The sequence below is a fragment of the Dermacentor albipictus genome, chromosome 1 (assembly GCF_038994185.2).
Source record: "Dermacentor albipictus isolate Rhodes 1998 colony chromosome 1, USDA_Dalb.pri_finalv2, whole genome shotgun sequence".
Classification (NCBI taxonomy): Eukaryota; Metazoa; Arthropoda; class Arachnida; order Ixodida; family Ixodidae; genus Dermacentor; species Dermacentor albipictus.
Window position 1 is genome coordinate 367,896,442 of NC_091821.1, and position 26,309 is coordinate 367,922,750.

Here is a 26,309-nt window from a genome sequence, read left to right on the forward strand (position 1 = left end):
AAAAAAAGAAAAAAAGAAAAGCGCGAATGCAGGGAGTTAGAAATATGCTCCGCGGTTCACTGAAATGGCGTAAGGCGATCTCCCTTTTCAGCATTTGAACCCTGCTTTCTTTCTCGGTGCTGCTGTATGCTGAGATGATGTACCGACCGCCACGTCAGTGACCAGCGCCGGTGTCGCATGACACGAGCTCCTTGGATACCCCGGTTAATTGTTAGAACATGATGGCTTGGCTCTAGATTCGTTAGATGAGATCGGTTACGTCGCGTAGCAATAGATTCAAGCGAACGTATTGAATGGTCATTTGCGGTGCATATTAGAAGTGCTGAGTACAAGGCTTCACCTCTCCCCTTCGCGAAAGCAAAATGCCGTTCATTAGTGCTTCCTTCTCAACTCGAATGGAGCATATCAGCCTGCCGAGAGTTCTGGGCAGGTCCTGCAAAGCGAAAACTAAATCTGTCAGAAATATCCGTAAGCAAGGACCCTAATTTTAAATGGCGTAGCGTTGAAGATGTGACCTTCGGAGGGTTGACATCTGCTAGGTTAAGGTAAATTGACTCCGCACCCATTCGAATGCGATCGCTTCAGCCTTGTGCTTAGCAGTACAACGCCATTACCTCGGATCCATAGAGTTTCCTACAACGATCACTAGGGGCAACTCTAGCACTGCGATCGTTCAGATACCATAGAAATGATGGTCAGTTGATGGATTCAGTTCATGGATGGTCTGTGTCAATGATGGTCAGTTCATGGATTTGTCTGGCGTTATTGCTTGTGGCTGCAGATGTTCTTTTGACTACGTTTATTACGCTTTATTTGCCGTCATTGCGCTGAATTTCAAAGCAATTTATGCTCATTTTTCAAATGCAGAACGCAATAAGACTTTTGCGAAAGCGCATAATCGCTGCTAGTTGCACTGGTTCCGCTTGTCCATGCTCACGTGGCCTAATGGTTTCGACATCACGCTTCTGTGCTGCATTTCTTGTGTTTCAATCCTGCCGTCGGGTAATTTTAATATTGTTTATTTTATTAACGATAACGGAGTAATTCCTTGAGAATAATCAGCTTGCAAGGTCGCGAAACCATTGAATGCCAGAAGGGTGAAGTTTAGGCAAATAGATGTACTAACCATCAACCTATGGTGGCCGAGCCGCCCTTCTTGCAGCTGCCGCAGACACTAGCACCCCAGTTCCCAGTAATAATTGTATGCAACTGCATGTTGGGAGCCACCCCGCTGTGTACAAAATTTTCTGCAAGGTAAGGATCCCCGCGGAACATTACTGAACATGGAAAACAGAGCGCATTGCGCCTCTCAAAAAGCCGGAGAAATATTTCGTGTAGCCTTTACTAAAGAACAAAATATAACACAGACACAGTTACTGCGGGAAATGTAACGTTTGGTAAGGCAGTTCATTGATTGCGCATATGCGGGAATCAGAAAACAAGGGAAATTTTACTTGCACAGCAGTTCCTATGCGGTCGTCACAATAAGCACCACCTGTGATGCTAAAATGAAAATGCAAGTTTTTCTCTGTTGAAGAAGGCCTCTACTCTCTAGCGCTTTCGCGAGGTGTGCTAAGTTGACGGCAGTGTTAGTGAATTTTGGTTGTTTATTGTGTAATGTAAATACTGATTGCACTCGTAGCAGAGGCACGCATGGCAGAAGGTTGTCACATGGTGACATCCTTCCAGCGTATACCCGATGCGATCTCGACCGGCTATCTATCGCAGTCGAGTGTCGCAGCACGGTACGAAACTACTTTATATCTAAAGCGTAAGGATCTTCTTGGCAAAGCTCTGTCACAGTCAATATGAGGAAACCAAGGCACGGTACAGAATGCAGAAGTAGTGGTACATTCAGTAAATACGCCCAGCACCTCCACCAATTGCAATGGGTGCACTGAACAGTTCCAAGGGTAACGTCTCTTCGTAACTGAGGAGGCAGGTGGCGCAGGGCAGGAACAGCTGTTTGCCCGAACGGCTCACACTCGTGCCAAGCACTGGCTATCCGGCTGGCCCACTGGTCGCACAGCAGGCATGGAAGAGACGATCTAGCTGGCCTTGTTCCTGTGCTCTTCTTCTTCATTACAAAAGTAAAATAATCGTGACATCAGTAGTTAATTTCAAATAATGCCCGCACTACACGGAACTGAATAACGAAACATTAGAAAGATGGCAGCCATGACACAACTTTTGCATATCAGTTCAACACGTGTCAATCTTATACAATAAATATACAATACGCAACCATTAACGCAATTCTGCTGTAAACGGTATAAACGTGGTTCACTGATGTAAAAGGAATGTCCGTATTTAGGAATTACATTCATCACGTAATGGAAAGCCAAAGCGAACGCGCGTAGATACACGAATATTTGTAAAGTGCTTTGTTTTTCTTTTTTTATCTTTTTCCTTTTCTTCTGTTTGTGTGCGGGCGGCAGCTGGTTTCACATTTGAATACATGTCTTACAGTCTGTATATCGTATCTTGTATTGTATCCGGAGGACACTGTAGTGCATGTGCATATTTCTTTTGTATCTGGCTGTCTTGTGTGAACGTATATGTAACATCCCTCCTTGTTATGACCCTCAACTGATGGTTGACAGTATTTCTAAATAAATAAATTAGTATGGGCATCAGATCAGCGAGAAAAGACTTTCCATAATCTGTACGTTTTCGTGGTGTCGGTGTCCGCTGGGGACGAATGACATAACGTGATGAAGTGTCGTGTGGAGGCGTGTAGGCACGTTCTATTTACGTATGTAAAGCAGTAGTTTGTATTTTGTAATTTGCTCGCCCGGCTCGTCAAGCCGCTCGCATCGGGTTCACGTTTACGAAACAGAGCCACGGGCATCACCAACGCCGCCGTCCCGGGTGGCAGCTCCTGTGGATGCTGCTCTCGGTAGCGTTCATCACGCTGCTCATCCCGCTGCTCGTGTTTCTACTGCCGTACACACGCATGGGCCACCGGCCGCCCAACTTGGACGTCACCAGAGTGTTCAGCAAGGTTATCCTCACTTCCAGCACATGGCCCGCCACGCAGGTGAGGCGCACGGGCGCGCGCAGCTCACGGCTCAGCGCGAGAGCACACCCCGCAAGAACGTCTACGCCGCGGGCTCTGGTGGGAACCGCAAGGCGCCGACTCCACGGAACGCGTCTCGGACGCGCTTGGTGCGCGGCGTCGTCGCGTTCGTTGCTGCAGCCGCGCGACACGTCCGTCTGCGTTGTGTGTCGAGGCTAAATAGAAGATGCTCGAAACACTGGAAGTATGCTTTCCCGCAATATTCAGTTGCCCCGCGCAAGATGGCCGACTTCGTCATTCGCGGTGCCATTGCGTAGGAGACAGGCGGTGACAGCAATCAACGGCACCAGCTCGTGCGCTACTGCACCTTTCTAGGCAGCTTTTACTAGGTACTTCTACAGGGCGACGTCCGCCATCGTGTGTGGGTCATACAAGATGTGCGTGCAAGCGCACATGTTGGGTTTCGCATATCTCCTTTTGCGTTACGAAGCGGCAGTGGTTTGCTCCTAGATTTTGTTGCCACGATTACGATGTCGCCCGGCGCAATATAAACACGCCAATAATGCTCCAAAAGTGCGTCGGAAGTGCGTACCAAGTATAGTTGACGTTTAAGGGGAACACCGAATCATGTCCTTCAATATGTAGATCGTTGTCTAATTCTCACTGGAGTCGTGAGCGGGCACGAGCACCTGCTCAGGAGTACCGGGTTGGGTGGCAAAACCTCCCCTTCACTCTATGCATACCAACGAACAACAGAGTAGCGACGATATATGTTTCGCGCGAGGGTAGCAATATCGGGCATGCTCCACCGCCGCCACTGATCGGGAGCACAAAGCAGTGCTTCCTTTCCTTCTCTTTGTCGCCATAACATTGGCGGGGGCATACTGTGTACTCGCGCACAAAGAAAAATGGCCGCGGCACCATTCGTCCCCGTTTATGCAGTGACGCACTACAATGGGATGAATCTTTCAGAAAGAGAGACAGTGAAGGGGGCAAAGGCCGATTACTTCGTACTCTTTACAGGGAAGAGAACATATTCAGCTATGCCAGAGCGGTAGGCTTCTGTAGTGTTAAACGGTCGGTATTACGAGGACTCTCTTTAGGCAGTTGGGACATCTCGTAGACCTTCCGTCTTACTGGGCGTGCCTTTGTCCAATAATCCGTGCGTGAACGCGAAGTGCATTTTATGCGAAGCATATTACTAGAGCTCAACCCAGCTCCTCAGGCGCGGCGGTGTCGCCTTCAATACCACGTGACACCGTGACGTCACGACAGAGGAGAAACGGGGCTCCAACTCGCGCCGTCGCTCGCGGCGTCGCGGCGGTATATAAGCAGCTGCGCTTGCCTCTGCTAGACATTCACGAGGTGAGATGCCTCCTGGAGACAAAGCTGCTCGTTGGAATGAGATGCGAAGGTTGCGGCGTGCTACAGAGACTGTTTCTAGGTGGCTTTGCTACGGCGCAGCGACTACGCGCCCCGCATAGGACGCGGTGAGCGTCGAGCAACGCAGCGTTCGGCGCGACAACGAAATGTGCGCCTGAGCAAGCGCCGCACGCCTGAGCCGACGCCGACTACACCGGCTTTTCTGCGACACGAGCTCCTTAACGCTGTCGCGTTAAAATAAAGGCTAGTATGCTTCGCATCCTGGCCTTAACTTTAGCTAAGCCACAGCCATTTTTTGGCTATTGGAACGCGTTGCGCTCGTAAATACACGGAGTGTGACAGTGTCAAGGTCGGCATGGTGTATTTTAGACGGCGCGCTAACTGCCTTTCACGCAATGCGAAAACGTCGCGCTTGTGCGCGCTGTTTCAGCTCGTCGTTGCTCTTTGACACGGCAGTAGTCACTTGACTCTGAGAATTGCTTACAACCTTCGGGGCTTATCTTGTCGCGAAACAATGTTCATCATTCATCTTGAGGGCCTTCCTTTTCTTTCACGCTGCGCGCCCTTCACTTTCAGGTCACGATCGCCATTGTTCGTGTGAGCGTGCTATATAGCAGCCTTCACATAGGAAAGTATAGAGGACGCAGTGTGTTGCAGGAAATGCATGTAATATAGATGAGGATCATTGTTTGTGGACGAGTTCCAAAAGGGTGCAAACCTATTCTCAGAGCGTTGCAGATGTAAACGCGCTCACATTTCATATTCCTGTGATGGGGTTGTAACCGCTCACAATGCAATGAGTCCCAACACGTCAGATTTCGGTCAATGTGTCATAGATATATGTATTGAATGTAGTTAAATTGCTTAAGCATGGCTAGGGCATGCTGGTGCGAGTGCACGTAGTAGCATTAATTACGACCTTTGTTATCCAGTAGCGCCATCGGCCATGATGACACTCCGGGAAAACAAATCTGTCCGTTTCTGCAAGTTTCAGTCGCGTTGGCATGATGATCAGCAGGAAGATGCGTTGCATTGCTTGGTTCCTAGGCGATAATGTGAGCGCAGAATGTGTCAGATATCCCTGTAACTAAGTCTACAGTCAATACTTTTTTTTTTTTTCGCTTTACTACAGCCAAGCGTTTTTTTTTGTGTTTTTGGAATTAAACTGTCGATTAAATTGAAGCAATGGTACAGTCAAACTCGATTTTTAAAACACAGGTTCTTTTGAGAAGTTACGCAGAAGCTTTCTCAAAGCGCAAAAACAAAGCTTCACGCTCCGAGTGGGTAAGGGATCCTCTTTAACGCGCGCTGAAGCTGCAGTAGGCTTTATATCGCTCATTGCCTTCCATCGCGAACGCGACTGCCTTGGCCAAAAGTCGAACTTGCGAGTTAGGGTACAGCAGCACAACATCATGGGTGCTGGGGCGCTGAGAGACCGTCGTGAGTGCCTTCTACGTCCCACACATTGCAAAAAACATCAGGCATCATCGGGGCGAGGTTTTGGGCTCCTCCCTCCACGCTTGTCGTAAATCTAACAATAGGCCAGGGAACATGGCCGCATGCGGATCACTTTCGTTGGCACGTGCCTTCTGTGGCGTAAAAGTGAGCTATCTGCAAATGACCAAATATACAGGGTGATTTAGTTAACCAGCGCCAAGCCTTAAGAAAAAAATAAAAACTACCTGTGCTTTACGAGAATGCAAACAAATTAATTTATTCCGGTGTCCGTTTGAGCAACTCATAGCATTTATTTTCAATAAGGGCTTAGGTCATTAATCAACAATAATTAGTAATCAACCATTAAAGTATTATTTAAACGCCAAATATTTAATGGAGAAGTTGCAGAGGCCTCTTGACAAATATACTAATAATACCTTTCCGTGGTTATAGCTGGTGTGGTGTTAATTTTTCCCGGCTGGAAGCAAGTGAGCAGGACATGAAAAGAAAAAAAAGCACTATGCTTACGCGCACCAATATTCGTGCCCTCAAACATGTTACTAACGAATGCGCGCTGACCGAAGGCATGAACAGGCCTTAAGAAGCAGAGATGGATTGATTATAATGGTCGTGGCTTCCACATTTGCAAAGATGTCTGTTGAAAGAATGAAGCAAATTGAGACGGATAATAAGCCATAAATAATGCATGGCAATTGTTGGACCTCTGTCAATGTTCTTGCTGGTGACAGACGGCGTTTGGACGAGGAGGTTTTGACGACAGATGGCAATGCATCGAACACTACGGGTGTCACCATCGACTGTCACTTTTGCTTGAAGCCAATTCATGCCTTCTGTCTGTGTGCAGCATCGGGGATTAGTTGCTATCACTTTGAGCTCGCTAACGTCGCTCCGTGCAAGTACCTAGCCCACGCGGTTCTTTTTCACGTCTCTCGAACTTTCTTTGCCTTGAAAGCAATCCTTCGAAAGTTCGCTAATTTTTGGCAATTGAAGATTTAAGCTCAAAGTAAAATATATTGTGTTTCTAAGGAGGGCATATTTGGCTGCATTGCCGAACACACATATGGAATGTTTAAAGGCGTACTGAGACAATATTTTCTTGTCTTCTTTATTTCTGCTGTAGCTCAAGGTGTGGCACCTCTAAACCCCAGAAAATAATAGTGTTAGGGCTCCTAAAACAGTAATTATTTAATTATATTATCATTTCCACTGTGCTGAGACATCATAACGTAGTATGTCGTCACGTGAGAGCAGGACATTGGCACTTTGTTTACATTCGCTTCGGCGCGCTCGGTCGTCCCCTATGCAGTTAGACTGGCCTTCTCAATGAGCAGCAGCATACGAGGCGACATAGATCACCGGAGTGAGTGTCACAACGTCGCTATGTCGTGCTCCCACGTGACCCCATACTTCGTGGTCTCCTCATATAATTGTATCCTCATTCGAAACGAAACCAAAACTGGCTCTAGAAAAGCTATTTTATTAAATTAGTCATGGTGGTTTGAAACTTGTTACTATTTTTTCTAAGGTTTAGATGTCCATGAACTTCATTTACCGCAACGAGATGAATAGTCGTATATATCGCGTCAGTGCGAGAGTTGCAGAGTGGATCCCGCCATCTCATTCCAATACCATTAAGGTGAATGGAAATCCCCGTAATTCCTCTCCTTACAACTGCTGTGAATGGTGAGAATTGGACCATTACCGCTCCTGGAGTGGCTAAGCTGGTCCATTCTAAGCCTGCAATTTCAATAGCTGAATACCTTTCTGCATAATTGCTTACTACTGGCGGCGTCACGCCTAACGAGAAAAATATTTTTGAAGTCCTAACAGCATGAAATATGTGTGCTACCTACTGTTTTTTTTTTTCGTGCCAACTTAAACACAGCTTTCTGGACTCTTTTTTTTTCTTCAGGGCGTTCTTGCCTGTAAGCTAACAAGTTGTTAATCATTCGCGTAAAGTGAAGTGGAAAGTAAATTTGCACCGCGTCCGCCGTAGTGAGTGAACGTACTTATTTGATGAAAAAAAGCAGACCAGAGGCAAGCAAAATTAAGATGGCGTTCTGCGAGGTGCCCGCCATCTGCTGTTGTACGTGGTGTTGTCGCAGTAATGAGCTCAGAGCCGGAGGGATCGCTGAAGTCAGCTGCTCTTGTCTCACATTTACTGGCATATCAACGGGCCCCATTTTCCAGCACATCTCTCTAACCCCTTGTTATCATGCCTTCTGGATACTCGACAGTGTGTGGGGAAAAAAAGAAGAAAAAACAAAGATGGTGCGCGTTTTCCAAATCACCGTAGATTCGCGCACGCAGTGTGCCAACACTTGCAACGCGGGCATTTTGGACCTGCATCCCTTTGTAGGGGTGCTTCAATTTCGGAAACAGAATGGAATAGGAATACGAGTCGAGTGCTATGGGCGAATAGAATCGAGTCCAAAATAATTTTCGAATGGTTTTCCAATATTGAGCAGAATGTTTTGACGGTTCGCATGAGAAAATTTTCACGTTATAGCATGCTCAAACGCTTTTATAACAAAGTGTTCTGGACCTCCGAAATCCTTCATTATAGAGGTCACTTTGTTGTAGAGGTCGCACGCCGTACCGCTTACAATAGAACAGATTGAGCAGGTGCGTTCAATAAAAGAAAACCTTTCCAGAGAGACTTAGAAAAATAGGTCGCTGAACATTTTTTTGTGCAATATTGGTCAGACAGAATGCGCGACCGCTGCTAACCTTGTTGAATCCAAGTTGACAACATGCCCAGCGCTGAAACGTAGGAGCTACGCAGCTGTGTTAATCTGCGGATTTTAGAATGATGCTACACCTCCCTTGAGATCAAAATTTAAGCTTCGTTTATGCTGGATGCGCAAGACGCACTAAATTCCACGGACCAGCATGATTTGGCAACAAGAATGTCTGCTGTCAGCATAAGCTTATCTGCTTTGTCCGTGTGCGCAGTTTTATAAGGACGCACTTCCAAGTTTCCAAATTTCCATATTGTAATAAAGTTTATTCACTCACTCTATACTTTTAAAGTAATTAGTTATACACGTAATGAGGCTTTGTTGATTATTCAGTTATGGTATTTTTGTATGTGGCGCAAATATTATCTGCATATCTGCACTGATTAGGATTGTGCTTTAAAGAATATGTTGCCCGTACAAAAATGAGTGTTGATTAACCATTGATATATTGTTGGGGAATTGTTGAAACAACTGACTTCAACAAATTTTCAAGAGCAATTGAGTTCACTCAACCCTTGCACAACAATCTTACCGTTGAGTGTTCTCAATAAACAATTTATTGGGTAATTTGTGTTGATTTTTTTAGTTGTTCTTTTGTTGTGTAGCAGTTGAGTCCATTATACAATACTTAGGACTCGCATATGAAGACATTCCAAACATGTTTTGCGATGCGTTCCAACCTCATTCCTGTCACTTTGCGGCAGGTAGGTTCTTCTTTCGCCTCGCTTTCATTAATAGAAAATTATGTGTGACCGATGGGGTGGAATCGAACGTCGGCCGTCGAGCCCGGTACTCTAACCAATAGGCCACGAGCGCGCGCATACTCCTCTCATTCGAAAGCCAGTAAGCTCTGAAATCCTTGGCGTGTGCGCCGCGTGCTACTTCCTGGTGCTGTCGCTACAGCTGGCGCCTTGAAGCGCCTATCTCCGGGACCGCCCCACTTTCGTAGCCATTTTCGCTACGTAGAAACTGCAACGTTAGACAAGATACATGACCGCCCAAGTTCATAACGATTTATTTCTTCGCCGGTGTACAAATGCCATCGTCGTTTTAACATACACTAGATGACATAACCATTGGTACGATCCGAAATGAGCACGTTTCGGGGAGCAGAAGAATGCGAAATTCACTTGCAAACACGGTGACTACGCGCATGTGGAGTTCCCCAAAAGTAGACACGGCGGCAGCGCGGCCGGCGATAAGACAGGTGCCGACAGGCGACGACGCTACCTTCGAGCATCGGACGCACTGTGGGAACCGTAGGATGCAAGCGGGCACACGCTACAAATATACACGGGTGAGGTCTTCGAATTTCCTGCGACGTGCCCTCTGTCCGTAAAGCAAATATAGTTTTTTGTCCAATGTCCGTGGTACTAGAGATCAAAGAATGAACGCGCTTTGAGATCGCAGCGCGCAGCCGCTATAACCATTGACTTCAAAGAGCTTCAGATTCAGCAACAGCCGCAACAGTATCACAGCTAATCGCTGTATCTGCGGCTGCTCCCGTTTCTCGCCTTGCAAGCAGCACGCGATTTATTTGAGCCTCGCCGTACGGTCGTCCTCTCCCAAGCCTGCAGGTCTCGTATGTTCAGTTAAGAACACCAAAGGGAAATGAGAGAAATACAGGTAACGGGCTCTTATTGTACCTTACTTGTCGCCTCGTCATCTGCAAAACCGCTGCAAACTATTTTAGAAAGTTTATTTTTGTAAAAGTAGCTAAACTAGTAGTAATTTTTGTTTCTAGGTGGCGCGACATACGTTGAGGTAGCGTTCGGATGTGTATGTGTGCGCGCAAACGGGCGCAACCGAGCTTCGTTTTGCGCACACTTTTGCAACAGTACACATGGGGATCGCTAGTTTCGTAGTAGCATTTTTTGGTCGTAGTATTTATTGTTTACGCTATAAATTAGGTAGTTCTTAATAATTTGTGTAGGTTAGTAGATGAAAAATTATTTGCTAATTAATTAGTGGTTCTTAAGTGCCATTATTTTGTGTTTGAAAGGTTTTTATAACTTAATACGATAGTGAAGCCATGTGACGCTGTGAACAGCTTTCGGAATCAGTTATTCGGTTGCAGTTGTGCGGTGGTTCGCGCCTCGTGCTTCTTGATGAAAGTATTTTCTGTTCGGACATCATGATGCACATTTTAGTGAAATGCTTTAACGACGATAAGTGGGACGTTTATCCGGTGAAGTGGTTAGCTCACCCAACAACTAGTCTTCTACTGATGTGCGAGCCTGACGGTTTTGATGAGTTGCGCGGCAGAGGCCATGATGCCTGTTGGAGAGAAGGCACCCCGAAACAGTCACAGCCGCACTTCTGAAGATAGGTAAGTAATCTCCTTTTATTGGGCACGTAGCCTTCTTTTCTATTTTGACATTGACGAGCGTGTCATGTTAAGCACACCGTTCAATTTCTTGAAGCAAACCGCATGCCCCGGAGCAAATGCGCGCGATACTAACTCTCGCTGCCGCCGTCACTTCGTTTGAAACAATGGTGGGCGAAGAGGCAGCGGCGCCCCATGTGCGTAAAATTGCATTGCTTCATTTGTTCATGTCTAATAACGTTTCCTTCATTTGTATGAGAGAACACAATTGGAACATAAGGATCGGCTTCTCTGCGCAGTGATAATTTTGTACAGTGGCCACGTCATTTATCATGGGGACTCACGTATGCCGTCTAAGCGCTTGTTATCGCGTTCCGATACGTGAGAGGTGCGCTGCCTTTCAAGGTATTTAGGCAGGCACTACGAGTTTAGGAGAACCGCGACAAATAATCGTGCAGCAGGTGTGCAGCTGTGCTACGCTTGTACCACACTCGTACCGGAAGGCAGTGTTGCACTTCACGCTTACGCATTTCGTAACTATGGCGGCCTCTGTGGCAATTTGGCGATCGAGGTCGTGGATACGATCCCTGCAGCGGCCGCATTCCAAAGGAGCGGAATGCAAAAACGCTCGTGCATTGTGCATTGTATGCACGTAAAAATTTCCAGGAAGTCAAAATTAATACGGAGTCCCCAACTACGACGTGCCTCATAATCAGATCGTTGGTTTGGCACGTGGAACATCAGAATTTTTTTTTTCCGTAGTGGCTCATCGTATACCATACGGTTAGTGTGATCACCTTTTGTGCCGTAGCGGTTAAGCGCGCCTCGATTTAGGTTGCGGCTAATGATGCGGCGCACCGCGAAATATATTTCGCCTCTCTGGGATTTTCGGAGAACGGCCACCCGATTAGTCACAGCTTCCGCGCGGTGACTGTACACGGATACACAGCGCAAATGAACAGAGGTGTGGTGACGTGGTCAAAGAACACAGCCGCCGACGGGCTCACCTTATCGTCTATCACCGCCAAAACTATCGCAGTAAGCATCTTTATCTAGCGCGGCGGTTTGCCGTTGAAGGCGTACTGTACAATTTTAATAAGCGATAACTGAAACATGCCACCGTTCTCTGCTGCCTCTTTGAGTTGGACCGCTCCGAATATGCGTTGTTTCCAGAAGCGAAAGGAGCGCCAATCGGCGCGTTGTCGCCTCGAGCTAAGCGTCGCACTCGAGCACCGTTTGCGCGGTGAAGAATGACGCGTGCATGAAGCTAGCTCACTGCGCGGACGCTACCGCGCAACGCAAGGGCGTGTACGCGACGTTCTGCACACAAATCGCGCGGGATGATCGGAGCCACGCCGGAGCGCGGCTAGCTTCAAAGAAGCGGTACATGTTCTCACTCGTACAGGCACGCTCACGCTCGCATCGCTCTCGGCGTATGTTTAGGTCATCCCTTCTACTGGACTTCTACGCAAAGATTCGATATCTGTTTGGTATGGGCTATGCACTGTCGCGTGGTCTTTGGTTCTGCGAGAGAGCCGGGAATATTTTCCCCACTGTGAAACATCGCTGTGCGTGTTTTAGCTAACATTTACCGTAGCAACCCATTCCTTCCTTTTCTCGACGGCATTCGTAAAGAGTCGCAAATTTTTACTTGCCAGTATAGTGTGTACTTCTATTTCGTGCGTAGTTATGCGCAGTGTGTGGCAGGTTCTTTATCCGCGCAATCTCATTTTCTGTCCACGTTCCCTTCTCACAGGTTACGTATGCAGTAAATTCCCAGATGCTAAAGTGTTCACGCCAAAAGCACCTTGGCGTCGTGCAAGAGACACCCGTTGATATGTGGCTGATTCACTAGCAAGCTCGCATCTCTGGTGCCACTCTACATCAAGTGGGATTTTCAACTATTTTTTGTGTTGCTCTGTGGTGTACTAGCTGCCGCATGGACGCTGTGAAGGCTTACTTTCGATTTGCTCTGGCGTTTAGTAGTAAAGGATGGGCTACCTTTTGAGGGGAGGCATTTACTTTTGTTTGTGAGAATGTTTACCAGCCTAACCAAGTGGTACGTGGGTACTGTAAACAGCAGCACGAACAGAGGCGGACGACGAAATAGGTAGGAGCACAAACGAGCGCAAGCTCTACTAAAATTTTGCTTTTGATGACAAAGGTATTAAACACACTGGTCAACACTGGTCACTGGTTATTTTGCCTTCTCACAGTCAGCCGTAGCTCTTCCTGTGATGTGTTAGTGTGCGCAACATTTTAATGTAACATATTCAGATGTCTTTTGTGTATTCACATGCAAGCAGCTCCAAGTGTTCATGTGTTCAAAGTTGGTTGTTACAAGGGTATGCTTAAGCCCTGCCTTTTGAGTCGCTTTGCCTTCTAGTCATAAACTTAAGTCGAAAGTGAACAGCACAATGATCGTTTTGATTGAATTCATATGTATAGGTTTTTTCAGATGTATTTACACTGCTAGAGTGCTGTAGGTACTAGCCTGTGTCTCCAGGTTCGATGTAGTGGTGCCTTATGTACTGTAATAATGTTTCACGTGCACACATCTTTGTGTAAATAAAGGTACTTCAAGTTGATCAGTCTCTCCTTTGATTTTATTGTGTTTGGGAAAGTTATGAGCAGGCACCGGGGCATGCAAGTGTGAACAGCGAAGCAATTTCAATATATGAATAAAAATACACTAGCCCAACGAAACGTCAATCATATTTCAATGGCGACTTCTGAAATCTCAATGGCATCTCAACTGTGCCACGATATGCTTTTCAATGCTGTGGCAATAATAGCTCAACAACAGGTCAACAGAACTACCACAACGTTAGTTCAACGCAGAATCAATGGTAAGTCAACAACCATTCAACAAAACAAACACAACGGGCCGTCTAAGCACAATGGACTTTCAATGGTAAGTTAACAATTATTCAACATTGAGGTACCCAATGGTGTTTCAATTCGATTTCAGTGGCCAATATTCAAGAGTGCTCAACACTCAACCCAACAATTCTCCAACATACTCTCAATAATTCCTCAATAAAAAACTCAACATTGACCAACAATATTTCAATGCCTTCTCAATAATTTTTTTTGTACGGGTGGTCAGTATAAAAGAAAACGCTTGTGAAGGTTGTTTGCACTTGGTCTCTTGCAATGATTTTTCGACATTGTCGCTGTTTTATCTTTCCGCAAAGATGACAACGCCGGGCTTACCGAGGGAAACCTTTGACCCTGATGAGAACTTCCTCCTGCCGCCGGGCGAGACCATACTACAATTCTGCAGGAGGAAGATAGGGCCAGAGTTAGGCCCTCCACCACCCCATTACCGGCTGCCAGCGATGCCGCCTCACGCTACGAGCCCGAACGATATACAGTTGCGGCCAGTAATCTGCGTCTTGAACGCTAAGTGAGCATTCATTGGTGGCGCTATATGGTACAGCACTGGCTCATTCACCACGCGGGCGGGCGTGCCTTCACATGCCTGTCATTTCAATCGGCGAAAAAGTAAACAAGATGGACTGAGTTGCAATTGTGGTATTTCGCGGTTTTATACTGTGACGTCATTGTCAGCGTACAACTGCCCGCGCACTATTCGTCCAACTGTGCACTGACATTGAAGCAGCGCACTTACACCTGGCATGTGCATGCACACACAAAGGACATACACAACTACTGCAACTACTGCATTGTTCTTCAAAGACCCACCTCTTTGTAGCGTCCTTCCAGAAGCGCATGTGATCTGACCGCAGTGAGCCGTCAACGAGATCCAGAGTCAAACATACAGAACAAAAAAAATATTTTTTCTTGGATTCACCCTCTAGGTATAATCGAAGTTCAAGATAGCGGCGCGCTTTGTCAGACAGTATATGCCGCCGGGCAACTGATACGCCTGTCTTTCCATTTATCAATTTCTATCGCTTCAAGAATTGCTCGTGTTTTTAAAAAAAATATTTCTTGTGCACAACTTTGCGTTCCTTGTGTAGATGTCCTTTCTTTGTGTGCGTGTACGTGTGAGATATCATGGCCCACCGACTAGCCCATCAATACCGTTTAAAGTGCGCACTATAATCGCCGAATTTTACTGTTCGAGCCACGGTCACGTATTCCACCAGCTACACAACGTGCGCTCCGGCGGTCTATGCCGTTGCGAAAGAATCCGGCTGGCGTTTCACAAAATCGGACAGGAGTTCACGTTGACGCCGAATACGGGAACGTGTTTACGTGCATCCTACCCGAAAACATCTATACTATATAGCGTGGAATCACCTCCCACAGTCAGCCACACCCACCGTTGCTACATCCGTTTCTAATTTTTGAAAAAACTAATATATTTGGGAGGTACGACTGTCGTGTGCTTTTTGTGCAGCTGCAAGTACATGATAATTTTTTATAGGTAGTACTGCTATAACAGTTATTGTCCTATTATGCTATTGTATGTCATGCCTAATGCATAGCGCCTTACTTGGGATTCTGCTTTTTGTTATTTACCTCTAGCTTCTGTAATCTGTAATTCGTAATAGTACAATTACTTAAATAAATAAATAAATAAATAAATAAATAAATAAATAAATAAATAAATGGTCGCGCTATCACGAGTGCCGCTCGTGGAGCTGCGCAGAATGCCTGATGGCCGCTCGGGCGCTCGCAGATATCGACGCTCCCGGGAGGAGTACCTGCCCTCCCATCTGCCGCTAGACTACTGCTCTTCGATCGTCGTGTACAGCTACGCGGTGCACGGGACCTCTGGCGAGATCTTGCGGAAGTACCGGAGCGTCGAGAGCTACGCGGACGCACTGCGGACCTTGAATGACAGCGGCCGACTCAAGCACCGCACGAATAACATTACCGTGTACTTCACCGTCGGGGGAGAGCGCGAGGACAGCGCCAACCTTTCGTTGGTGGCATCAAACTATTCACTTCTAGATGAGTTCAGGAAAAGTGCGATTCGTCATGCTACCCGGAGCGAATTATGGAAGGTAACCTATTCATTGATATCGTGTTGCGGGCATTTAAGCGGAATCTTAGGAAAAATAAAAAGTAAAGAACAACAAAACAAGAATTACTGACCTGTAAGATAGTGCGCTGGTAGCTGTACTCTCGTTATTGTTTTGACGATTGCTGCGTTTATGAACGAGTCCACCGCAATTCTTGTGTCGGGTCTCCGCGCTGACATCGCAGCCGACGCGAGCGGCTGGAAGCGTGCACGGTGCGAGCTGTGGCCCCGCTCTTTGTTGCCACTATCGCGCTTATCGACACATCATTGATGGATGTTACGTGATTGGACATCGCGTTCTCGTGACGGTGAAGAATGAGACACTACCATAGGCGTCACTCGGAAGACTAGCTCTTCATTGGTGGAACTTGCGTTCAGAAAAATGGCTGTGGCTTAGCTAAGGTTAAGCCCAGGATGCGAAGCATACTAGCCTTTATTTTAGTTGTTGAACCACTGTTTAGCCTGGTGAACTGCGATTGCTTGGTTATATTTGGTTCGGCTAGACGAAGAAACAACTCATGCGTTACTCTGCTTCGCCTTCAAGAGTGGAACGCGACAGCGTTCCCGTCGACCCGCCAAGCGGTGTAAGAGAATGGGATACGGCGCAGCGACTACGCGCCCCGCATTGGACGCGGTGAGCGTCGAGCAACGCAGCGTTCGGCGCGGCAACGAAATGTGCGCCTGAGCAAGCGACGCACGCCTGAGCCTTAGAAACAGCTCGTTTCTAAGGCAACACCGCATTCACTAGAGGCGCTTTTGTACCGCTTTGAAGCATCGTACTCGTGGCTCAGTGGTAGCGTCTCCGTCTCACACTCCGGAGACCCTGGTTCGATTCTTACCCAGCCCATCTAGCAAGAGTTGAGCCCGGCTTGCAGCTGTTGTGACGTCAGTGCCCTAGCGGGAGGAGCGGGAGTTAGGCCGCAGTACCATCTGTGCTATGTACCATCTACATAGCATAGCAGTGCCATCTGTGCTATGCTCATAGAGTTTCCTACAAAGTTACTAGAGGGAACTCTGACGCTGCAGTCGTTGTCCTACCATGGGAATGATGGGAAGTACATGGATTTGTCTGATCTTCGTGCTTGTGGATTCAAACGTTCTTGTGGCTTTGTATATTACGCTATATAAACCTTATTGTCGTATATTTCGGCGCAATTTATATTCTTTAAAGTGCAGAAGACGCAGGGAACGCGTACAATTGCTATTAATTGCAACGGTTGAGCTTGTCCAGGTGGCCAAATCGAAACGCGCCAAGCGTCTCAAGGCACTGGCATGCCCGCGAGAAATTCATAAGGGCATTTCATTCGCTGCCAGATTCATGCGTCCGTGGCTCAATGGTTTCAATATCAGGCTTTTGTGCTAGAGTCCCTGTGTTCGAATCCTGCGGTCGGGCAATTTTAATGATGTTTATTTAATTGTTTAATGCGCAATACACTGTTGAAAATGACGAGTTTACAAAGTCACGAAGCCGTTTGAAGCCAAAAGAACGAAGTTTAGGCATATCCATGTACTTCCCATAATTCCCATGCTGAGACAACCGCTTCCATTGCAGCTCTCGTAGACACTAACGCCAGAGTTCCCTCTAGTAATTATTGTAGGAAACTCTATGGCTATGCTATGTAGCTATGTAGCTACGCGGCCGGAAGCGAGCGCACGAGTTGAGCCTCCGCTTTTGCAGCTGTTATGACGTCATATGGTAGCTACGCGGCCGCGCTCGGCGCAGCAAGGAAGAGCGTGGTTGTGCGGCTAGTATGCTTCGCATAAAAAGCTAGTAACGCTCAAGCTCGACGAAGGAGAGAGCCACACTCGTCGTACGTAGAAATCTGATCTGCGGGTCACGCGCGTCGGCTATTCTTGCGTGATTCGGCGGAGATTTCGGCACCATCGCTTGCTGTCAGGTGCGTTCCAGAATGTGGTGACAACATTATTCGTGTCGCACCTGAGCCATGATCACACAAGCTTCGGCGACAGCATGTACGACTGCAGCTAGAATCGGCGACAGGAGTCCAGAAGGTTCCGGTACAACAAGGCGCGTCTTGCGTCGTGTGATAACTTTTATGGCAAAACGAATTCCGCGAGATTCAGCAAGATGGAGGAAGCAGCACGAAAGCTATACGTGAAACTCGAAAAAGAAGGGCTGTCACTGGATGAAGGCGACGACGCGCCTGCGAGTTTACGTGGGTTGGCTTCCAGCTTGACCAGTGTTTGGGGCATTTGTAGTTTCTGCCTATTTTATTGTCACGCAATAATATTAACGAGCATTGCTTGGCGACAAATCGTCTGTAATAACTAGTGCGTGCATATAATTTTTTATCCTATATGGGTGGTCTTCGGTTGCCATCACATTTAGTGCCATCGGTACTTTCTTTTTTTTCCTCGTGAACAATGTGCTCTTAGTTGGCCTTTTATACTTGTACATTTAAATGTATTACGCGTGCGTGTGAGTGTGTGTTCATCAGTTTATTTAATTGCACTTGTATCATGCTATTCCTTGAGTGTGTCGGTATGATTACTAATGTTACTTTCGCTCTTTATTTACCAACTCCTCAACCTCCTACTACTAGTACTGTTACTGCTAATACTACTACTACTGCTTCTAACCACCACCACTACTACTACTACTGCTACTACTACTACTACTACTACTACTACTACTACTACTACTACTACTACTACTGCTGCTGCTGCTGCTGCTACTGCTGGTAGTAGTAGTAGTAGTAGTAGTAGTAGTAGTAGTAGTAGTAGTAGTAGTAGTAGTAGTAGTAGTAGTAGTTGTTGTTGTTGTAGTAGTAGTATTATTAGTAGTAAAGTAGTAAGCCGTAAGTGGCGATTTTTCTTCTTCTTGGTGTCCTCAGTTACTACGAACTACTCTGGAGTTGCACCGTGCTTCGATTTACGTGTGAGATAGACCATTTCACATTCCTGCTTATCACAGCGAACACACGACTGTTCATAAAATATAAAGATTGCTCAATATTTATTTTGTTGATCTCAATATTTTTTAGTCACTGTTTATATATTAGTTTCTAATGGCCCTGGTTTTTTTGTCTTCCTTTTCTAATCTACATTTACCTTGCATTTTGTTGAATAGGTAATAAATATTATTTGTGTTCTCATTTGAACTTGTTTTTTCTTCCTTTTGATTTTGCCAAAATGTTCTCTGCCTGTTTGTCCCTGCGTCATTTCGGTCGTTTTTACTTATGTCCTCTTGTAGTTGTCTTTAACTTGTTCTCGTTTTTTTAATGTACCCGGACGACACTATTCAGACCTGGACATTCTTCCTAGGCTTGTGAAATAGACAGTTGATCGATTGATTGAGTGATGTATTCACTGGTTGATTCATTACCCCTATTATTTCCCGCAGGGAATAAATGTGGACTGGAACTATCCAGGAGACCCATGCAGCAGTAACGTCTTCAACATCCGGAAGCTTTTCTTCCGGCTGATCAGTTGGCTTAACTCCAGTGGTCTGCGCCTCATTGTCAGCGTCCCGCCAGTGAAGTCGCGGCTCAGTCGCTACAGCCTCCCCAGTAATGTCACCGCAGTCGACTACGTCATCATCAAGACACACACGCACACGGCGCCCCCACCACTGCGCAATGTCGTCAGGTGCAGCGGCGACCAGAGAGCAGCGGCAGACGTTTTCAACGCAGCGCTCAGCACGTTCAACATGACCGACACGGCGAAGCTGGGATACAGCATTTCGGTGAGAGGCGCCCAAGATGTTCTATACTTCTGAAAGGGCTAAGCGGCTGTCAGTCTGTAAGATCATATGGTGCGACTGTCGCGATCGATGCGAGTAGGTGGTCTGCGAAACAGAGCACGCCCCTCCCGACAATCCCCAGTAACACGTGGTCTTCCTCTCAGCCGACTTCATCCTATACGGCTGCAAACTTCCTAATCTCATCACACCACCTAGTCGTCCGGAGCTTCCACAGCACACTTTGCCACCCAATAAGAAAGTTCGCAGTTTCTTGCTGTTGGTCTAATTAAAGCGTGTCGTACAATAATGAATTTGGCGCATTTTGACACACCTGACACATCAGTAGGTTAGTTTGATTGAGAAATTCGTTCCCTGGAAACTGTTTGTTTGTGTCGTTAGCTTTATGCGAGTTGCGAGAACATGCGCGGTCCGCATTAGTTACACAGAAAAGAATACCTCTCATGTGCTTACTGTCTGCAAAAAAATGAATTGTTGAAAATGACCTCTCGTCCAGTCTTTATGTCCTCCCCTCTCTGTGATGGTGTTTTTTGTACTAAATACAATATTGTTGGCACTTGTGCCTGAGAGGCGAAAAATTAGACAGCTCAGCAATAAGGACGCCTTAACGTATTTTTAGAGTCCTTCTTTAAACGCAAGCTTTCTACGAGACGCTGCTGTTAAGTGTCCCTTGGATAATCATAATATTAGTCTGTCTGTGTGTTTGACGTACAGGAAGGCAAATACAATCAATCAATCAATCAATCAATCAATCAATCAATCAATCAATCAATCAATCAATCAATCAATCAATCAATCAATCAATCAATAAATCAATCAATCAATCAATCAATCAATCAATCAATCAAATGTGGCCAGGAATAACACTGAAGACGTAGTTTTGCTGCACAGTGAAACAAAAACTAGAAAAGGTACAAATGTAAGATAACTACAACACAAGTCATGGGATAAAAGATTAGACGAAAAAGAAAAAGAAAAAAAAAGACATTCATCAATTGCTACTTATTGAGCATCAATACGGCAATAAAACACAATTACGGAATGGAGTACACGTCCACGAAACGAGAAACTATACAGCGTATCCCAACTTTTATACTCCAAGGTCTTAAAAATATGCAAATGCCATGTAGCTGGACAGAACCAAGGTTGTTTGCCGTCGCTTGGAGAGATTCACATTATTTCTGGCATTCTGATTAATTACATAATTAGCACACGCAAAGGGTATTGAGCAGCCAATCATGCCGCAATTTCCGTGTATTTGCGGGCTTCTTTTACGCTCGAAAAGCACTTTTATGTAGCATGTATTGAGCAACAGAAAGGTGTATTGAGAGTTTTTCATGTTGCTCTACAATTCTTTGATGGGCACTTCTAATCTAACTATAATTTTTAATACAGACTAATTATCTAATTAGGCGGAATGAAGAAATTAGAGTACTTCCAAGTGACGGCAACAACATTACCTTTGTTCTGTCCAGCTACGTTACATTTCATATTTTTAAATCTTCGTTCATGATATATACCCTTCATATACTGATTAATGTTGGTACCAGGCGCGTCCCACAGTCAGAAATAGCGTTGTCATCACTGCGCATGCTCTAAACGTTACTGGGTTTCTGCAGTTTACGTGCGCTATGGTAGCGTACGTTATTTGGCCAGGTTAATGTTCGAATGTTTACTTACGCAAAGAAATAGCGTTGTTGAACATGACGGCACCCATGGCTCCCACTTCAGCGTGAATTCGCGTGATGGCAGCGCAGCCGTGAAGAGAATTCTGACTCGCAGTTATCACCAATAACTATTGAAATAAGCTTTCGCTTTCTCTAAACTCACCTGAAACGTTAGATATGAGCGCATTGCGCGTCCTATTCCTGAGATCGTTCAGCGATTCCGGCGCCCGTACGCAACGAGGCGCGTCGGAATAGCAACAGGATTATTGGTAAAGGATTGTCTTAGCTTGGATAAGTTTGGCACGAGGCACCAGACAGCGCCCTCCTTTATAACGTCTTCTTTACGTTTGCGTTCCCATACGGTAAACTACAAGTCTTGAAAGGACGCGCGCCGTAGCGTCCTTCAAAGGTGATTGCGTTTAACGCACGTAAGACGACAAACGCTATTTTAAAACTGTCTAATGCCAGTTGCGTTTAATTTTTCGTTTTGCTTCATTATTTCCTCGAGTGACGGCTCGCCGCGACGCTGGCATATCCTCGGAAGCATATACCTGTGATATATAGGTTAGATCAGGTGGAAAATAAAATCATGCGAAACAGTACCCATGACCAACCCTGCAATAATCGTTAAACCATAAGTAATATGAATTTCACCCGTTACTTTTTCATGCAAAATTTCACAGCACTTGTCATGCAAAATTTGCAACTGGAAGCAAGAGTCACAAGGAGTTGAGAAATTAAGCGATCTACTAAAGGAGAGAGCCGAGGCAACAGCCAAACAGGAAGGAAAAACGAAAATCAACTGTTGCTTGTGAAACTATTTGTGGATCAAGACCGTCTTATTTAAACCGAAAGTAGAGAAAATGCCACCGGAAATGAAGGAAGATTCCGTTTGTTTTGAATGACGCTTCTACCGTTATCAATCTAACCACCTGACTTAGCCGCATCTCTGTTATGCCTATGTGGATGTTATGACATTCCGTGGTGGGCGGAATAAGTCTAGAACCGCAGCTTCCTGTGCTCTACGCGGCTATACGCGACCGGCAGCCGCACATTCTTACGCAACTTCCCAAATAACAATACGAGTTTGTTTTTCCACCTAATTTGGTAAGCAGTAAAGGAGGGATGCAAAAGAACTGTGATTTTTCCGCAAATGTATATTTATCTGCAGTTCTTCCAGAGCTAATAAAAAAAAAACGCTACTAGAAGTCGTTACTTTACACTTTTGTTTTTCAGTGGTTCTTGGTAGTGTTCTTCCCGCGCTTCTTTCCTGCGCGAGTCCATTTGATGTGGTTCCTTGTTTGTCGAGCAAAGGAGAGGTCCATCTCACAGGCGCATACCTATGAGATATACGCCTTCTTTTATTTCTCTTTTGCAAAATGACGCCTTTTTATGGCGAATGGTGGGCATTATTCACATTTACACTGGTAAAGGTACCCCCCGCTCTTATTTCCACAGAAAAGTTACCTAGGGTTGCCCCCCTCCCCCTCGGAAATACATACTGGGTATGTGCCTGACTGGCGCCAAAATGAAAGCTGTCTCTCCTTTCTGTTTTTCTTCCGAGCAAAAATTTTGTGAACAGCGCAGGTTGGCTGGAATAGCTGCAATAGCTCCAATAATGTTATTTGTAGGTTCCTATGGGAGCTAATGTTTAAGCCACCTTCGCTTTCTCCTAAGGGGATGTGCAATTGCCGTTTACATGGGTCGCACGTGGTAAGCCGCTAAACAGTTGAATTCTTATGCGTTTCTCCTCGTTGTCACTTGAATTACCTAAAAAGAAATGTAATGTATTGAGAAAGTACCACTTCTTCTCCTTAGAAGAAACGGCAACGATGGCACCGGCGCAGTTCATCCTGATTACTTCAGTCGCACCCACTCTTCCGCGAAGACAGTTACGTATGAAAGAAAAAAAAAAAAACTCCGTGCCCTTCCACTCTGCGAAGAAGGATGACCAACAGCGCTGTGTATGTGGGCCCCTTTATGGCGAACTGCACCAACGCCGCGGGTCGGGCCGGCATTGCACCATCTTCGCGATCGGAACACGTAAGGGGAGTGCTTAACGCCTGCTTCACCTCCGCCGTGGGTCGACCCGGCATTGCACTGTGGCCTGGATCGGCCTACGTATGCGGAGCTTTTTGCTTACAGACACAAAATGTTCTTGGACGGTAGAGGTTTACAGCTACGCTGTAAAATCTACCCATTTAGCCTGCGCTTAAATTGCGGGCAACGACGCCACAACCTCAAAACCTACCCGCCGTGTTTGCTGAGTGGCTATGGTGTTAGGCTGCTGAGCACGAAGTCGCGGGATCGACTCGCGGCCACGGCAGCCGCATTTCGATGGAGGCGAAATGCGAAAACACCCGTGTACTTAGATTTAGGTGCACGTTAAAGAACCCCATGTAATCGAAATTTCCGGAGTCCTCCACTACGGCGTGCCTCATTATCAGAAAGTGGTGTTCGCACGTAAAACCCCATAATTTAATTTTTTAATTTACCCTCAAAACATCTCCAGAGGCTTTAGTGAACCTAATAAACGCGATTCGGTGTCACAATGCGTACTACGGTAATCTGGGTTCGCATACACAAAGCAATTCGTGTACGAGCAATTCGTTAGGAGCGGCTCGGGCGAATCGCGTAATGATAGGGAACGTATGAAATTCTGCTGGCCAATGAGGAAAACTTGGTATACGCGTGAAACTCTTGATGTGTCTGGACTCTTAAGTTGCATTGTAATTGTTCAGTCTTGCTACCGTATTTCCATACTTGAAGTGGCGTGCATGCACGCACGCACATGCACACAGGCACACGCGCGCGCATACGCACACAAACACAAGTTCACACACGATTACGATACTCCCTAATGCGACATTTGAGCGCAGTTACAACATGTTTTCATATCGCGTGTCAACATTTTGTATTATGATTATGTAGGTTTACATTAGGAAGAGAACTATGTGAGTAGCGCGCGTTGTTTCTATATAGACGATGCGCGCTACTCTGGCGCGCCATATCGTAGCCATCGTCACCGCAAAGCCCGTTTTGCGCGGCACTACTTTTCTCAGGCTTTCGTTCCACCAACGACGATAGCGGCCCTTCGCCGTAAGGAAATCGTGCCACCATTGTCAGCGTCGACAATGCTCCAGGGACTGTGACATCGAGCCTTACTCGTAGCCCTCACCATCGCCCCTTGCAGGAGCAGTGATACACGTCACACACGCTGGAACCGCAGACTCACCTCAGCAGCTGACGCTGCGCGCACGAGCGTATAACCCTTTTCACCTTATGCCACCCTGCCCTACCCCTCTTCTCATTGGAAGCGCAGATCAGATCGCCTACTTTGTAAAATATTTTACACCCGTTAAAGTGAAAAAGGTTGTAAATGTGTCTATAACTCACACCCGTAGCGTGTTATTTATATAAAGGACACCTTAAGGGTGTGCGTTATAGACACATTTACACCCTTTTTTCACTTTTAAGGGTGTAAATTATATTACAGTGTACGCGGCGGTGGATGCCATGACCACCGGCCAGTCAGTGTCTTCCCATGCCATTAATTCCCCTACGCTACCCCTCCACTCTCTGCCTCATGCTTTCCCCGTAACCGCCTCCTCGATGTTCCTTCTCGCGCGCTCTTCTTTCATCTGCCACGGCGTTCCCCGTTCGTTTTCATCTTTTGCCTGTGTTCTTTCGCACATACAAGGTACAAGGCCGCCGACGCACGCCTACGCTCAACGCAGGAACGGGTGCTTAAAATCTGCTCTTTGAAAATATCTGCACCTGTGTAATTGGATGATCGTCGCAGGTGGGTCCTGAGACTTTCAAGGCACCGGCCGCCCAGCTGGGAGCTCCTGTGCTGGGTATGATCAAATGGGACAACAACACGCGTCAGCCCGGCCGGACTAGCTACGCCTCCGTATGCCATATGCCTGTTCTCAGGAATGCCTCGCATCCTCAGTGCTTCATCGTTGGCCGCTGGATTGACAGTCAAAGTGTGCATGTAAGCGACAGTGATGATGCGCACGCAGGCACGCGTACGAGCACACACACACACACACACACACACACACACACACACACACACACACACACACACACACACACACACACACACACACACACACACGCACACGCACACGCACATGCCCGTGTGCTCAGCGGCACATACATACATACATACATACATACATACATACATACATACATACATACATACATACATACATACATACATACATACATACATACATACATACATACATACATACATACATACATACATACATACATACATACATACATACATACATACATACATACATACATACATACATACATACATACATACATACATACATACATACATACATTGGTACAGTGTACATAGAGCATTTAGCGATTCAAAGTCGATAATTGGCCTGCATAGTGGCCGGCACTGTTTGCGCCATGGGTGAGCGCTGAATGATTGCTGGGGAGCTAAATGCACTCACAAAGCTCCACAAAAGTCCTGGCTTACATCGGGTACCCCAATGCCCCAGCGCGGGTCGCCATGCCAGCAGATTATCGCGTTTCAACCGCTGAACTTCCAATGCGGTACTTAGAGGGAAAACTGTACTGCGTGCATCTCCATTTGCTGGTAGTCTGCTGCGAGTGACGGCTGAAGGTCTGTAAATACATGGCACAGATGTCTACAAGGGTGACAGCGGTACCAACCACAAGTCACTTGCTGCAAAGCCCCGGCCTGGTTGTACATTTATTTGTCAGAGGGAAACATTCCCCACGAACTCTATACTCATGTGCACTCTTTAACGGTAGACCGCAACGTATACGTACGCAAGGGCGACGAGAAGAACCAGGGTGACCGAGGGGCCGAACGTTAACTTTCCAAGTTAATCAACAAGCGTAAGATAGCTGACATAAGGAAGTATAATATGGTTAGAATTGGGAGAAGCCTAACAGCAGTGAATAAGAAACTAAGAATAGGCAAGAATCAGATGTATG

General features: G+C 46.3%; 1 protein-coding gene across 1 annotated transcript in view; it reads left to right on the forward strand.

Moving 5' to 3' along the window:
• The window catches only part of LOC135904096 (probable chitinase 10), a 37,318-nt gene that overhangs the window by 6,285 nt on the left and 4,724 nt on the right, over window positions 1-26,309 (forward strand). Inside the window, exons 4-8 of the mRNA XM_070531878.1 lie at window positions 2,840-3,040; window positions 14,125-14,336; window positions 15,579-15,906; window positions 19,288-19,629; window positions 25,114-25,308. Of these exons, the coding sequence (XP_070387979.1) occupies window positions 2,840-3,040; window positions 14,125-14,336; window positions 15,579-15,906; window positions 19,288-19,629; window positions 25,114-25,308 (1,278 nt within the window). The remainder of the gene's footprint in view (window positions 1-2,839; window positions 3,041-14,124; window positions 14,337-15,578; window positions 15,907-19,287; window positions 19,630-25,113; window positions 25,309-26,309) is intronic.